General features: G+C 39.5%; 1 protein-coding gene across 1 annotated transcript in view; it reads right to left on the bottom strand.

The window, feature by feature from the left end:
• naaladl2.L (N-acetylated alpha-linked acidic dipeptidase-like 2 L homeolog) overlaps positions 1–12924 on the bottom strand; it is a 338033-nt gene that overhangs the window by 120101 nt on the left and 205008 nt on the right. Inside the window, exon 7 of the mRNA XM_018263683.2 lies at positions 3062–3202. Coding sequence (XP_018119172.1) covers positions 3062–3202 — 141 coding nt within the window. The remainder of the gene's footprint in view (positions 1–3061; positions 3203–12924) is intronic.

Consider the following 12924-nt stretch of genomic DNA (forward strand, 5'->3'; position numbering starts at 1 on the left):
TGAGACATGTCTTCCCTCTACTGTTTCCTCATCCATTGTGCCACATTTTCTCCCTCCTGATTTAAGCTTATAGATATGAACATTTTAGCCACTAGACAGTGGACTATAAAGAAGGAATTGATATTAATTTGCCACTTTGCTCCCCTATTCTCAACCGTGAATCTGAAATTTTATAGCAAAAGGAATAACCATTCCTTTTGTAGGGAAGTTTTGTAGGGAAAGGAATCACCATTCCTTTCATTAGGAATGGCTCATTCAAGTAGGTAGGGATATTTCTTTTGAGATTCAATGGGCCCACTTGATAGCTAGACACTCCCTCTCTCCAGTGTTAAATTAAAAATGTTTCAATATTTTAATTTAACCATCATGGTTCTTTACCTTTTGTTAATTCAGTCAAATGTGCTGCAATGGTAGCCTAAATGTGCAATATACATTCCATCATAACCCACAATTCCTAGAACTGCTGTGACTTTTTTCTTTGTTTTTGTATGGCCCTTATTTGCCTAATTTTTATGAAAACTCTTTCAGTGGTTTACCCAAGATAACAGTCTTCTTCCAGGCATATAACATACTTCCTAGGGTTAGAAGTTATTCCAGCTTCTCAGATGGAATCTACCACTGCCTTCTTGTAATTTCTGCAGATGCCTGGAATTTCTACTGAATAAAATAGCATTAATTGAAGTATGTGTTTTATCAACGCATTCCATAAATTGAGTTGTTTCTCTCTTAGGTGCAATACAAGTCTGTAATATTACAGTTAGTGCACATTATGTAAGTTTGAGCTGCTCCTGCCATTCAGGGGGTTAATATCACATATGAAAAAGAAATATGTACCAAATGATGCAGAACAATGACTTAGACTCACTTGTCAACAAGCCCTTTTCCCACAGGAATGCAATGAAATCCCACCAAATTCTGATCTATGCAGCATATAAATCTTTTTTATCATAAATAAATGATGGTGTCTGAAAGTTGCCTCTGCTGAAAATGCAACATAAATCAAGTGTTTCTCATGAAAAATATTAATTCAATGTGTTTAAGATAAGAATACTGTACAGTATCTATATTAATATAATAATAAAAATCATTGTATATAGAAGAATAATTACAATTACTACACCTGAAAATCTGAATCCAAAAGTGCAATACAGTTAACAGAACACGTCAACACTGGCTGCACTGTTATTCATATCGTTCACAGGCTATTTTCATGCAGAGAACTTGCACTGAATCAGTTAGTGCACCTTTGGAAGTGTCTTCAAACACCAGAGGTGTGAAGAGCATTCTGGTTAATGAGCCATAACTGTAAGGATGTGCAAAAAGGGGACATTTTCGCACATACCCTTTTAAAAAAGTTACAGCACTTTATTACTTAATTTAATTACTGCTAAAAATTATTGAGCCCCCAGGTATCTGACTCTTCTATTCTTGTATGCTCTGGTGAAGGGCAGGCCCGGCCTGGCAATCTGTCTGTACGGGAAAATGCCCGAGGGGCTCCTCTAACTTTTGTTAAGTGGGCCGCTCCTATCTCCTATCTACTGTCCTAGAGTCAACTGATCTGGCCAAGCATGTCCCCTTCCCCCGGCCTTTGTACTGATCGTGTGGAGCAGTAAAACAGACCTTTATGTAGCCCCGCTGTCTCCTGTACTGCTCCTAACAATCGTCTCTCAGCAGGCAGGCTGCAAACAGCAGACATGATCAGTGGATTGCAGAGTGCGCACGACATTGCACCGTCTGCTGTTCACAGCCTGCCTGCTGAGAGACGATTGTTAGGAGCAGTACAGGCTACAGCCCCCATTAGCTGTATATATAGATTGTATATATTGTGCCCCCCCCCTGCCAGTAACATTCCACAATCCACTCACCTTCACCCTGCCTAAATTAGTGTACTCACCCCACCACCATCACAGAAAAAGGCCTAAAACCAACAAAACAACACATGGGTGAGAAGGGGAGGGAGCCTGATTAGAGGCATGGCCAACACACACATGAGAAATAGATGGTATAGAAATAAACCTCAAGGACTATGATGATACAGGAGAGCAGGAGACATGACTGGTAACTGCATTTCGGGTGAACAATATGACTGCTGTCTATTTATGATGGATACCTATAGTAACAGTAGGATAATAGTCTCTGGGAAGGGAGTGTGACTGTGGGATAGCAGGTATAGTAGGGAGAGATGGTGTCTATAGTAAAAGTGGGATAATAGTCTCTGGGAAGGGAGTGTGGCTGTGGGATAGCAGGTATAGTAGGGAGAGATGGTGTCTATAGTAACAGTGAGATAATAGTCTCTGGGAAGGGAGTGTGACTGTGGGATAGCAGGTATAGAAGGGAGAGATGGCACCTATAGTAACAATAGGATAATAGTCTCTGGGAAGGGAGTGTGGCTGTGGGATAGCAGGTATAGTAGGGAGAGATAGTGTCTATAGTAACAGTGGGATAATAGTCTCTGGGAAGGGACTTGTGGGCTGCTTTGAATTTTTTGCCTGGGCTGCTTTTTACCCCCAGTCCGGCCCTGGTGAAGGGGTAGCTCTGCTGTGTGCAAGTAATTGTAATTTCTGTTGCTAACCACCATCAGCAAACTAGGTATAAGGTTAGCTCTTAGTAAGGTGGGAGGGAGGGTTAGGATGGCGTGTTAGAGCTCAGGGCTGCTGCCTAGCTGTAAATACCAAAAGCTTCTCAAAGCAGTCAAACATGATTTGACTAGTGATGAACAAATAACTCCCGTTTTTCATTCACTAAATGCATTAAAGTCAATGGGAGGGGGTTTATTCGGAGTGACCACGCAATTTTTTTTCCATGACAACAATAAATTGGGTGTTTCACTAGTTCTAACTAACTGACACGCTTATATGCTTTGATAAAAATATCAACGTGTCTGTCTGTCTGTAAGAAAAAAAATCCTGTTAGTCAGAAATGTACTAATAAATGTGAAAAATTCAAAACAATAATAAATATATCACAAATGTTAGCATCTGCAGCTCTAAATGTTGCTCTATACACAGATAAACACATAGATACATATATGCACACACTATGTAGAAAGGAGTCGTATTACCTGTTTCAGGCAACTTCACTGGAAGGCATTGGCTCGTTCCTGTATTTTCAGGAAGTTTAAAAATCTTTCTTAAAAGTGCTACAGTTACAGGCTGTACAAGTAATGTTGTCAGATTTGCAGTCATATTCCCATGGTCAGCATCTAACAGAAATGGAACACAAATCAGTCAGTAAAAAGTAGCATTTAGTCTGTATCATTCATTATCCCTCATTGGGACTTAAGGCATGATCTTATAAAGACTGATTTGAAACATGAAAATATGTCAAGGGTATGATTGTTTTTGCTCAGAAGACCTAACCTGAAAACTGTGTATGAAAAGCCCTTTATCGAGGGACCATGTTGGCAGTTACTGGAATTCCTGAACAAAAAAAGATAGAACTAGGACTAATTTGTAATGCCACAAGTTAAAATGAGTCTATTGTGCTGATTTCATGTAAATATATTTGAAATACTAATATTTGTATCTAATTACTTCATTTTAAAAATGTACATGTAGTTATGTTATGCATTTTTATTACATGTGGGTTAATCCTTGATATGATATGACAATATGGGTGGGCTTCCTGCCCAGGATGCAAAGCACTGTGTAAGTGCCTGGAGGCATTTGAGTAGTTCCAAAGCCAGACAGGCTGTATGACTTGGTAGCTTGCCTTCAGCAGAACAATTGACTTAATAGTGTAAATACCAGTAAAGTTGCAAGGGAGATAAGTGTAAGCACTCAGCACTTAAAAGGGTAAATCAATTGATCTACTGAAAGAAAGATGCTTAGAGCTAGATCCTGTCTAGAAAGGTAGTTATTTATTTTCTGCATGTTTAATACCTATAGGGTTCATTGGTTAAGCTGGTAACTTCCTGGCAACGGACTGCATTGAGATGCAGATGTGTCTCGCCCTGAAATGGCATGCAAAGGCCCATGTGGTCCAATAGCGAAACGGCGAAAATTAGCGAAACACATTGACGTCAATGAGTGTCAAAATAATTCTGACTAGCAACAATATTTGACGCGAGTAACAATATTTATATGCTTGACTATTTTGTCCAAATGCATTAAAATCAATGGGTGTCTGAATAATTTTGACGCTTGACAAATTTTATGTGTATATATATATATATATATATATATATATATATATATATATATATATATATAGATATATATATATATATATATATAGATATATATATATAGATATAGATCTATATCTATATCTATATCTATATATATATATATATATATATATATATAGATTCAGAATTTGTGATGTCAGGTTTTATGGCATCTCCATGCATGAAAATGTGTGCTTTTATTTGTGTTTTGAATATCACCTAACTAGAATTGGGGATATTGTCAACAATTCCAGTGTAATATGCACTTTATAAACAGTGCGCCAAGAGCCCTTACATACTCAATTTATGCCAAAGGGGATGCTTGGGAATATTTGACAGCCACAGTATTATACACATGTTATTAAAATTACAGTTTTTTCCCATTACATTAAATAGATATTTTCATACATATGCCACTGTGTTTGTTTCATTCAGCAAATCTTTACTGTGCTTATTTGCTGCTCTCTATTAAATATCCAGTGTGTTTCCCAGAGTCTTTTAACAATGCATTCCACTGAAAATATGTAATATTAAAATATTATTTGTTGAACCAAAGAAGGTGAAATACAAGGACCAAAAGAGAGTAAAGAACCAAATAGGAGAGGGTTACTGATGTACAAAAGAAGAAATACTGTAAACTCAAAAGGATTGTTTTGTTACCAATATGAATTCAGGTATGGGATCTGTTATGAGGACATCCATTATCCAGAAAGCTCAGAATTATGGAAAGGCCATCTCCAATAAACAAAATCAAATAATTACATTTTGAATCAAATAATTACATTTTCTTAATGATTTTTAATTTATAGTTCATAGTTAGTGATGGGCAAATTTACATGTTTCACCGCTGGAGAATAAACTGGTGAAATTGCAGCGAAAATTTGTCATTGAAAATTCGTCACCATCAAAGTTTTTTTTGGCGCCGGCAACAATTCAAGTTTCCCAAATTTTCCACCTATTTTTCCACCTAGTTTGCAAATTTTGAGGCAAAGCAAAATGGGACAAGTTCATCCATCACTATTCATAGTTCCTTGTACTTGAACCTAACTAATATATAACTAATCCTTATTAGAGGCATAACAATCCTATTGGGTTTAAATAATGTTTTAGTAGACTTCAGATATGGAGACCAAATTACTGAAAGACCCTTTAGCAGTCTCCCAGCATTCTGGATAACAGGTGTCATACCTGTTATATTTTATATATAGAAAAAGACATATATAGAAATTATTTTTAAACAATAGAATTATATGCTTAAAATGAACTCAATGTAAGATGGTCCTTTGTAGATAATATGTTTCTGTATATGGAATTCCAGGTAAAGTTGTTTGTATATGGAATCATATACCTGCATTTAAAATAAAAATGTGCACATTTAGATTTAATAAAAAGGACTAGCTTTGATGTCAACACAAGGTTACATTGTACTGCAAATTATTAATTGAACATCCTACAGCATATATATAATTTATATTCTATTTTAAATGACTCGTTAAAGAACTAAGTGAGATAAGCCTTATATGTTTGAAAAAGTGGATTATACTGTACCTTGTTGATAAGACAGATGAGTACAAAGACTTTTATTATTATACGAACTGCTACAGACACATTTTGCTGTATGTGTATCCTATTTATGAAATGCCCTATTTGCATGCAATGTTTTTTGTTTCATATATTCAAATGATTAAAAACTGTAATAATTGGAGACATACCATTGAATTATTAAATCTTGCCATTTCAAACCTGACTCTTCTTCCTTTCACATCTTTTCAAGCATTAAAAACCATGTCTCTGTCTCTTTGTTCAGTTCTCTTGATCGTAATGCCCACTTAATGTACTGTGAAAATGCTGTCAGTTTCGTTTTGCACAATTTTAGCCAAAATTTAAACTAGCACATTTATATTTTAAATGCAAAGCTGTTATGACACAAACAGTTGTCAAAACATCTTGCAAAAATAGATTTTTTTAAAGTTCTTGAACACATATCGACTGACAATAGTGTGACAAAGTATAATGTTTCTAAGGTGCGCTTTCCACATAACTTGTAAGCATTGATGACATTGTCTGGGACTCGCTGTAGTTGGAGCTTGAATGATGAGGAAAAGCATCTCTTGCACCTTCCACAAGGAAACAGCACCCAAAGTGAGAGCAAGACTGACCCAGAGTTGCAGAAGATGAGGTACCGAGTCGTCAGGCAGAATCAAAGTCAGGCCGAAGGTCAGGGTCAAGCAGAACAGGATAAAATTCAGGAACAGGCAGAAGTCGGTAAGGAAACAGCAGGCAGAGTAGTCAGTAATTCAGGCCTGGTTTCAGGAATCACATTCAGAAGGCTCAGAGATGTGCTGGTAGGCAACTATCACTTTGCAGAGCACTGCAGGTCTCGGCATCTATTTAAAAGCATTGTGCCTGCACCAAACTTGAAAGCATGTGCACCACAAATGCCGCAAGGCGCGCCCACATGCCCATTGACTTTAATGCATTTGAAAAAAATAGGCGTATGTATAAAAAGAAGTTCTCTTAATCATAGGCTCACAGGTCAGAAAATATAATTTCCTTAAATACAAAATGTAACAGTGTCATCTACTGGACAAAATTCAAAATTCGTTCACAGTGATTGATACCCCAGTAGAATCATCTTACTTTTGTACAAAAAAAGATTCCAGCCCCTGATGGTGATGTAGTCGTTATTCTTACACAGAAAGGAATGACTGGTAAAAGCCACAGCTTGGCTTAAGCTAATGGGATGGTGTATGTCTGTAAGGTGCTAGGACCCTGCAGCCATGGGAGTCCTGGGTCTCGGCGCATCAGAGCTGGCGTGGGCATACGTTTTTTGGTTTGGAATGATCCTGTGGGAAATCAATCTTACAGTGGTTTAGTTGATGTAATTCTAAAGCTGTAACCAAGGAAAACCCAAAATGAGAGGTTAAATGGTCGTGGAAACAACACAGTGTGAAGGACACAGTTTCTTGATGCTGCTGAATCTTTATTAATATTGGAACTGTTTCAAATTTAACTGGACCAGAAGAGATTGGTGACCCATCAGCTGTCCTAATAAAGAAAGACTGCTCTTTAATTGTAAGTGGAACTTTATCCAGTTTTGCAAAGGCTGCGTCCATAAAGTTGATACAAGCTCCAGAGTCAATCAAAACAAAGACTCAAGTTCTTCTGGGAGCTGTAATAGAAGAGGTGAAATCAATAATTCATCATTAAGGCCAATACGCAATTGATGTTTCAAGGCCTGATTTTTCCATAGAGTGACCATCACATAATTCTGAAATTTGGATATGTATTCTTCAGCTGGACTACGACCCAATCGTAAACCTCTGATTACACTCTCCGCAGTGCAAGAACGCTTAGGATCATCATAAAGCGCTGACATAGTCTGAAAAAAGCCTTCAGAGTCATTGAGTGGAACACTGTTTGATCAATCAATGAGCCCAAGACTAGGGTTTGAGGGACAACAGAGAGATGAAGCATGAAGCATAAGTTTGTTGTTGTAAAGAAAATAGGGGTTTACAGCTGTGGACAAAGGTTAAATTTAAACTTAACTCTATCCCCTAAAAATGTTCCGGCAATTGGACTTTACCAGACCACCAGGAGGTGCTGCAGTGGCCCCAAGTGAAGATGCAACGGCCCCAGCCATAGGTGTTGCAGCAGGAGCAGAAGAGGAATCAGTGGAACTGGAGTGATTTTGCAGCTAGGACTGAATCTGATGGTAGCCGCCCTTCAAGACTTGGAGTTAGAACATCAGTCATCAGTGTTCCCCCATAGGCTCCATGCTTTGCCAAAGTGTCAGGTACTTACAGTAGTTGGAGCTCCAAATGATTTGGAAAAGCCTCTTCTGCACCTCCCACAAGGAAACAGCACCCAAAGACAGAACAGGACTGACCCATGTGACAGAAGTGCTGATAATATTAAGCCGAAAACATCACACACGCTGCACCGAAAGCGTACACCCACTCCAGCTCTGATGCGCCGAGACCCAGGACTCCCATGGCTGCAGTGTCCTAGCACCTTACAGACATACACCATCCCATTAGCTTAAGCCAACCTGTGGCTTTTACCAGTCATTCCTTTCTGTGTAATAATAACAATAATAATAATACTAATAATAATAAAAGAAAGGAACTGGCTTCTATTTACATAATAACATTAACATTTTCTTTAAATATGTCAACAATAAATGACACGGTGGAGTAAAAAAAACAGTATGAAAAGGTTAATATCATTAATTTTAATGATTAATGGATGCAGCCAATGCCCAGCAAGATGTTCCTGCCTTTTGCGAAGTTCACAGTGGGTGTTTTTTTTTTAATATAGAAAAGGGAAAAGGCTCTGTCATGTCTACTCCTCTTTATGTAGCTATGCCAATCAGAGTGTCAGAGTCTATTGAGCCAATTAGACTGACAACTAACACATATTTATTTATTAGCTTATTGGCATGTTTAAAAATAACAGCATTATCCTACTTATTTTGTTGTACAAAAAAGTCACAAGTAGTTGGCTTAATTATATTCCATACTGGAATACCTGTTTGAACAGGACATTTTATGGGGATATATTGGGAATATAAACATTTAATATGAGCTTCACTTTACTGAAATAAGACACTTTCTTAATATAATGAATGAACAATTCTGTACTGTTTCAGAAATAATCAAGTTACTCTTTAATATGTATCACCACAAACAGTCACTCTTCATGCTCTCTTCATGCTGAGGTCTGGGTCAGATTTTTAATGACAGTTAGGTCCCCTGTCTTTTAGGGGGGAACCATTTCTTAAGAGATGTTTTTAGAGCTAACGCAAATAACCAACCCCAGCACAAACAAAAAGTAACAGACTCTGGCAAACAAACCCCGCAGAGAAACAGAATTTTCACCAGAGCTGGTTAATTTGAAAAAATGAGCTCTAATACATCATATATATATATATATATATATATATATATATATATATATATATATATATATATATATATATATATATATATATATATATATAGCCAAATCCGAAAGGGTGCACTCCGTAGACAAGGGTAATACCTGGGTGCTCGTCTGAATCAAGTAATCATAGAAGCAAAAATAGCGACACTCACAGGTTTTTCTTCATGGTGCAAAAATAGAAAGATTTATTGTGCTCGACGTTTCGATCCCCCACAGGGATCTTTGTCAAGAGATTTCCAGTGAACAAACAGAATACCCACAACCCCACATACTTTTAAACCTTGGGCCGTTTATTTGGCGCCAAACTAGGTTGCTAAGCAACCCAGAACGCTAAAAAGTGAAGTGCCAAGTTGGATCTTTAAAAGAGGGAAGTGAATCAGTAACAACGTAACCCAGTGTAGTAAAGAGGAAATAAAGTAAAAACAAGGTAGCAAAAAGATAAGTGAACAAAGTAACAAAGGTTTTAAATGAAAAAGAAACGAAACAGCGCTTAAGCAGAGCACACAAAGCCATCCAATCCGACGTCCGCAATTAGCTAGGCAGTCATGGCGCTTAGGGCCAATCAGATCACAGTATAGTGGTGGGTGTGCCGGAAACCCGACTCTAGATCGCCGCATCTAGTTTCCAATATGTGAGTAACATAGCAACCGCGCCCAGGGATCAACTGGAAGCCGGATCGAGGAGTATAGCGCCGCAGGGTTTAAAGACCTTTGGCGTCTACTCCTACACGGCGGGTAAGAAAATTAATTAAAAGTCGAACCGGGGGCAAAGCACCGCCAGGTATTACAACCTATTGGTGTAGGTCCCCAGTCGGCGGGCACTCATCAATGTCAGACGGCTGTCCTTATAAGGGTGCGTGAGAAGTCGTAAGGGTGCAGGAAAAATTGCTCTACCCATCCACCCCGCGGTGGTTCAACGCTGGAAACTACTATGCTTTGATCAACCCCACGTATTACTGGTAATGCAATGCCTGTCAAGTCATAATCAAATAATGGGGGCCAGTGTAATTTCTGCTGCGCTGGAAACATAGTTGAAACAAGTACGTTCCGAGGAAAAGGAACAGACAGTGAGGAGATAGGAGAGGAGATCAGAGGGTTAGGATCAGAGCATGTAAGTCATATACATCATTTGGCATACAAACACCTGCTATACATATAGGCATCACGGTCAAATGAAAGCATATTGATCAAATCTATAGTCCCTAATTCATATGAAACATCCTAGGGGCAAAGTCTCGTTAAGTCCCCGCGGGGCAACGGTGTCCAGCCGGTAGATCCATTTAGATTCGCGTCTCAGTAACGCAAGGTCCCTGTTACCACCACGTGCCAACGGTGGTTGAAAGTCAATAGCCATACACCTAAATGTAGGCAGACCATGTCCCTTCTGCAAAAAATGTCTTGCCACTGGTTGTTTTGCGGAGTTCTCTTTGAGGGCCTTACTGATGGCTGCGCGATGATTCGCGATTCTATCTTTCAAGGGTGTTGTTGCCTTGCCCACGTAGTAGAGGCCACAAGGGCAGGTGATAATATATACCACAAACGATGAGGTACATGATAGTCTATGTAATATTTTAAACCTCTTACCAGTGTGAGGGTGTGGGAAATCCTTCCCCGTCAGCATGGATCTGCATGTCGTGCAGTCCGGGCATCTATAGCAGCCTAATTTGCGTTGCGTGGTCAGCCAATTGGTCTGTGTTGTGGTGGACGCCTGTGAAAAGTCAGTTTTCATTAAAATGTCCTTTAGATTCCGATTTCTGCCATGGCCGAACATGGGTAATGGAGCCTGATACAATGAAAGGGTATTATCCATAGCAATAATCGGCCAGTTCTTGCGTATGCTCTTATTTAAGTCTCTGGAAATGTGTGAGTAATTAGTTTTGAAGATCATTCTGGACACAGGCTGGGCATCCTTAGTCTTGTTAGCAAGCAAGTCAGTTTGGGAAAGTGCAAGAGCCCGCTGGAGTTGCTCTCTAAGTAGTCCTTCCTTGTAGCCCCTATTCAGGAATCTGTTAAACATATCATGGAGTTGGAGTTGGGCTTTATCCGGATCACTATTGTTCCTTATCGTCCTTAGGAATTGGGAGTAAGGGATTGCACGGATGGTGGTTGGAGGGTGATCACTTTTCGCATGCAGGATCGTGTTACGATCAGTGGGTTTCTTGTATAGGCTAGTGCCTATTCCTGTCTCTGTTTTGAAGATCTGTAGATCAAGGAATTCAATACTCTGTTCACTATAGTTCAGAGTGAACCTAATTGGAGAATCCAGTTTATTGAGTGTGTCAAAGAATGTGGTTAGAGACAAAGGATCTCCATCCCAAATTAACAGCAGGTCATCTATGTAGCGTTGGTATAATAGGAGTTTCTCCGCTGCCCTCCCAATGATGTTCTCTCGTTCATACTGTAACATGAACAGGTTGGCATATGATGGTGCCAGGGCACTGCCCATGGCCGTGCCCGAGATCTGTAGGAAGAAGCTGTTCTCAAATCTGAAGTAGTTGTGGGTTAATGTTAGCTCCAATAGGTCTGTTAAGAATTCTGTTGGTACTGTTTTATCTGCTCGTTGTTCTAATGCTTTTCTGCACGCCTGGATCCCCTGATCGTGTGGTATTACAGTATATAGGCTTTTAACATCCATCGTGGCTAAGAGATAATTATCAGGTAAGTCCCCAATCTGGCGTAAGATCTGTATGACCTGTGTTGCATCTCTAGTGTAGGATGGCATTGTGGTCACCAATGGTTGTAAAAATGCATCTATATAAGTAGCCACTGGCTGGAATAGTGAGCCCACCGCTGAAATGATGGGTCTTCCTGGTGGTGCCGATTGCGATTTATGAATTTTAGGGAGAGAGTATATAATCGGAATTCTTGGACAGTCTGAAATCAGAAATCGATATGTATCTTGATCCAGCCAGCCAGCCAGAAGAGCCGAATGTAGCTTATTGTCCAGCTTTATCTTGAATCGTGCCGTTGGGTCCCCAGGGAGACTCCGATAGGTGGAAGTATTGGTGACCACAATGCCATCCTACACTAGAGATGCAACACAGGTCATACAGATCTTACGCCAGATTGGGGACTTACCTGATAATTATCTCTTAGCCACGATGGATGTTAAAAGCCTATATACTGTAATACCACACGATCAGGGGATCCAGGCGTGCAGAAAAGCATTAGAACAACGAGCAGATAAAACAGTACCAACAGAATTCTTAACAGACCTATTGGAGCTAACATTAACCCACAACTACTTCAGATTTGAGAACAGCTTCTTCCTACAGATCTCGGGCACGGCCATGGGCAGTGCCCTGGCACCATCATATGCCAACCTGTTCATGTTACAGTATGAACGAGAGAACATCATTGGGAGGGCAGCGGAGAAACTCCTATTATACCAACGCTACATAGATGACCTGCTGTTAATTTGGGATGGAGATCCTTTGTCTCTAACCACATTCTTTGACACACTCAATAAACTGGATTCTCCAATTAGGTTCACTCTGAACTATAGTGAACAGAGTATTGAATTCCTTGATCTACAGATCTTCAAAACAGAGACAGGAATAGGCACTAGCCTATACAAGAAACCCACTGATCGTAACACGATCCTGCATGCGAAAAGTGATCACCCTCCAACCACCATCCGTGCAATCCCTTACTCCCAATTCCTAAGGACGATAAGGAACAATAGTGATCCGGATAAAGCCCAACTCCAACTCCATGATATGTTTAACAGATTCCTGAATAGGGGCTACAAGGAAGGACTACTTAGAGAGCAACTCCAGCGGGCTCTTGCACTTTCCCAAACTGACTTGCTTG

The sequence above is a fragment of the Xenopus laevis genome, chromosome 5L, assembly GCF_017654675.1.
Source record: "Xenopus laevis strain J_2021 chromosome 5L, Xenopus_laevis_v10.1, whole genome shotgun sequence".
Classification (NCBI taxonomy): domain Eukaryota; kingdom Metazoa; phylum Chordata; class Amphibia; order Anura; family Pipidae; genus Xenopus; species Xenopus laevis.